The sequence below is a fragment of the Pinus tabuliformis genome, chromosome 7 (assembly GCF_031772625.1).
Source record: "Pinus tabuliformis cultivar Carrire ecotype Pingquan chromosome 7, CPIR1, whole genome shotgun sequence".
In the NCBI taxonomy this organism is placed as follows: domain Eukaryota; kingdom Viridiplantae; phylum Streptophyta; class Pinopsida; order Pinales; family Pinaceae; genus Pinus; species Pinus tabuliformis.
The window spans coordinates 1,367,351,745-1,367,355,862 of record NC_142293.1 but is presented as its reverse complement, the minus strand read 5'-3'; the positions used below and the strand labels follow the sequence as shown (position 1 = coordinate 1,367,355,862).

General features: G+C 35.0%; 1 protein-coding gene across 1 annotated transcript; it reads right to left on the bottom strand.

Moving 5' to 3' along the window:
- Nucleotides 1–367: 367 nt before the first annotated feature.
- Nucleotides 368–1,902, bottom strand: LOC149252708 (peroxidase 27-like). The gene is made up of 4 exons (XM_089454246.1): nucleotides 1,486–1,902; nucleotides 1,187–1,375; nucleotides 922–1,087; nucleotides 368–768 (listed from the first exon to the last, which is right to left on the bottom strand). The coding sequence occupies exons 1-4, from the start codon at nucleotides 1,900–1,902 to the stop codon at nucleotides 368–370; spliced, it is 1,173 nt and encodes a 390-aa protein (XP_089310372.1).
- Nucleotides 1,903–4,118: the final 2,216 nt, after the last annotated feature.

Genomic DNA, 4,118 nt, shown 5'->3' with positions numbered 1-4,118 from the left:
TAACCAACCAGAGTATATGAGTAAGGCTTCCTACACTATACATATATGAGTGACGCCTTTATACATAGATGAGTGACGCCTTTAAAATTAACCCAGCCCAACTCCACAGTTGTGAATGAAAGAAAAATATCTCTCTCTACAAACAACCAATATCATGTTGCACGGAGAATTTTGAGGTCTATTGAAATTTTTATGACAAAAATTCTAATTCGGTTCGAACTGTTATAATCTATACACAAAATACAAATTGAATGCTTTGATAGAGAATAAAATAAATTTGAAAGCCTCCTCGCAGGAGGAGTTTATTTTTCTCAAATCAAAACGTACGTGACTGTCAATTACATATGCAAAGAGAATCAAAGACCAATTAATTTGTAAGAGCACAGTGTCGTCGTATTTGTCCTGCAGTGCCTGTGAGCACACCGATTCTGCCCATCTTCTCCATAGACACTGTAAAATCTGAGAAGAACGACGAGCCCCGCGATTCTATATTGACAAACGCTTGTACCTCGTTGTTGGTCAGAAGTGCGGCATCGGATTGAAAGAGGCCTTTGTGCTTCATTAGATTGGTGTAGTAATGCGTATCAAATGTTCGAAAGCTGCCGGGATCCATCTCTACCCTTGTATTTTTGTCCCCTGGCTTGCATTGTAACTTCAGTTTAGCTGCATAATGCTTGTTCAAGGAGGGATCCATATCTCCCTTTCCTGTAAAATTGTAAAGCCTGTTGCTAAAGGAGCTGCAGTGGGAGATTCCTATAGTGTGGGCACCTGCAGGCAGTATTGTTATACAACTGATCAGCTTATGATGCCATAATGTGAACCTAAGTGGTTTGAGTGGGCATGGTGCTCATGATGTTAAATGGTTTGTTCTTCTGGAATTTTGGATCTCTATTCACAATTACAATGCAGAGAATTAATTACCTGATAAGACAACAAGGTCTTTAACATCAAGACCATTCCTGGCAAATATTGATGTGAGTTGGGAGAAATTCCCAGTGGGGGGAGGAAGTTTAGTGAGAGCTCCTTTCTTGATAGACACCACTCCATCTCTGCGTCCTGTTGGAACATTCCAGAATGGTCCACCCAACTGGTATTTCCATGAATTATATATCATCTTAGAGACTGTTGAGAAAAACAGAACGGTAAAGGAAATCAAGAAATTCATTAGGCTGAACATGAGTTTTACCATATGGACAGCATCTCGTGCGACGAGTGCAAGAATATCGGCGCATGACACCACACCCGGGCACACTTTCTCCACTGCAGCTTTGGCTGTGTCAATTATTTGGAATCCTCTCAGACTCTGATTCGGAAGCGCATCCTTTTCTGCTTTAGCTGAATTTGTTGAATTCAAGAGCACCGATCCATCGCAACCCTTCAGCCAGTTAAACATGTCAAATTATTAATCCCAAAAATATGTAAGTGTCTAGAAAATTCAGATCGGAAGTTAACGACTCTCTATACTTATAAATGCATAATACTCACTCTGACAAAGCAGTCATGAAAATGTAATCTGAGTAGAGGTGCGGCCAGAGTTGGGTTTTTGGATATGTACTGTCCGACAACATTTTTTACTGCATTATTAACTCCCGGACAGGTCTTCTCATAGAAGTTGAGTGACAGTCCTCCAACTGCATCTGCAGATACACAGAGAAATATCCATAGACCCGCAAGTGCAATAGACAGATTTCTAACGGTAATTGTCTCCATGATATTCCCAAACGATGATTGTTTTGCAAAGTGGAATTCTGTTATTCCTATGACATTGGCCTTGACAGTGATATAATATATACCCTGAATACTTGTGTACAAGGAGTTGCGTGTCGATTTCCATAACGAAGACATAATGTCTATTTGGAAATTCTCATAGTTGGAACTGCTGGCAATATACTTGAGAATCATTTGCCAGCCATACTGCAAAATAATTCTTTATACTGAATATAAGAAACATATTCGGAAGCTTCAGATTTTTATAAGAGTTTTTATAAACATTAACGCACTATTATTAAGCTATCCCGTCCATTTCCAAGTTTCATTAGCTGGCGTTTTGATTTCGATTGCTTCTTATTTCCGCAACTGTTTCATTTGATCTAATTCGTGAACTAGTAGAGAAAGTAAATCTTAAACAGCGCATCACCGCCGGCATGGGACGGGCAGGCAGCGAAGTCGAGCATCACCGCCGGCATGGGACGGGCAGCAGCGAAGTCGAGGATTGACTTTGCCCATTGCTAGTGCCGGTTATTATACCAGGGACACAGCATCAAATAAGAGGCAACCCTTATCCCGATTGCATTCTTCTAAGCTGCTTACCGGATTGTTTGGTCCACTTCTCCATCTCCGTTTAAAGAGACGGACGTTGCCATTTATTATCCGAATTGTTTAGTCGGAAATTTTTTGCAGCGGAAAATCTATCATCAATAAATGTTTTACGTCTGAACTCTGTCATGGTCCTTGCGCCGCCAGTGGAGAGCTCGAGGCATGGGATGCAACAAATACATGTGCAAGGCAACAAATGCCAGCGAAATGGTTGTCTTATTTGGGCAAATGCAATGCATTTTAATATTTATCATACTGGATGGACTGGTTGGAATTATTCGTGAGCGGGTCTCGTAATCAAACGTGTTATATAAATTATATTTTTTTATGTGCTTTGTCATCGTTATATATTTTTGTAAAACTTGATGGCTACATGTAACATTGACCAGAGAGATTTCAAATATTGTGTAGAAATTTCATTGTGATGTTAGAGATTTTCATATAGATTATTAGAAAATTATGTTATTCGGAATAATTAGTGAGTAGTTTTTAAGGGGCAGGTTTTTACTTATGTTTTTGGGTGTGGTTTATTAAATTGTTTTTTTATATACCAGGAAGACAAGTTCTAACTAGAGATTTTCTAATTATTTTTAATGATTAGATTTTTTATTTAAAATTTAAAAAATATTAGTATTGATATATGAAAATGTTGGATTTTAAAATAAAATAATTATTGTTAGATATTATTTTAGAAAAATTATTTAAATATTATTTATATTGTTTTTGTGTGGAAGAACTCTTTTAGATGTCATTTTGCACTATTATTCACCGTAAAATTCATTGTTAGATTATTAAACAATGGTCTTCCCTCAAATTAAGCCATTAATAAAATAATTAATTATTATTAAATATAAACATGAAAACATTGTGAAAAATAATTGTTAATTGTTATTCTGGTTTAGTTGTAATTGATTGGGTGAATTTATTTAAAGGTTATATCCACTCATAACAACACAAATCGTTTCCAATAATTTAGCTTATTCTTTCTTTAAATTTACTAATTTTATGTATTTGATTTGTTTTTATTACAGCGTCCATGCGAAGTTCGGTGCAGGACCAGATCATAGAGAGAAAGCAATGCACAGTTCAATTAAATTTTGGAGGCAAGCTTTTATCGAAATTCATGTTAATATATATTAGGCTTGGGATGTATATCGAAATTGATCAGGTGAGGTACCTTATTTTCTTCCACTCTCAGGCCAGCCTATGCTGACATCACGCTTCTTATTGTTTGATTCTTTGGCTAACTATTCTTTCTTTCCAGTCGTTTTTATCTCTCCAACCGTTCATTCGTTCTGTTCTTAGGGAAATCTACCTACTTCTAGAATAGATAAGAAAGTTATAGAATATGTTAGGGGATATGATATATACCAAAGCTAAAAAAATAGGTTAATAGAGAAGGTATGTTTTGTAAAGGATAGTATTGATTTATGTGTTAATTAATAATAATTTAGATAAAATAAAAAAGATTATGATTTTTTTTATATATAATCAAATCATTTGAGATATGTGGTCAGAGGATGATGATGATAATGAGGATGAGGATGATGATGATAATGAGGATGATGATAATGTGTTAGTTTTTTTAAATATGAAAAATATATAGAATTATGGGTGTGATACATTTTTTAGTCGAATACATGATGTTTATTGAACATTTCATACAAACTATTTTTTTAAAGTGATTTTTTTTTTCTTTTAATCTTTGGGCCAAAGTTTTTTGGAATAAATTAACTAATTTTGTTTAGAAATTTGATATAAATCTCATCTTTATATATAGTATTTTTTTAATTTAATATACG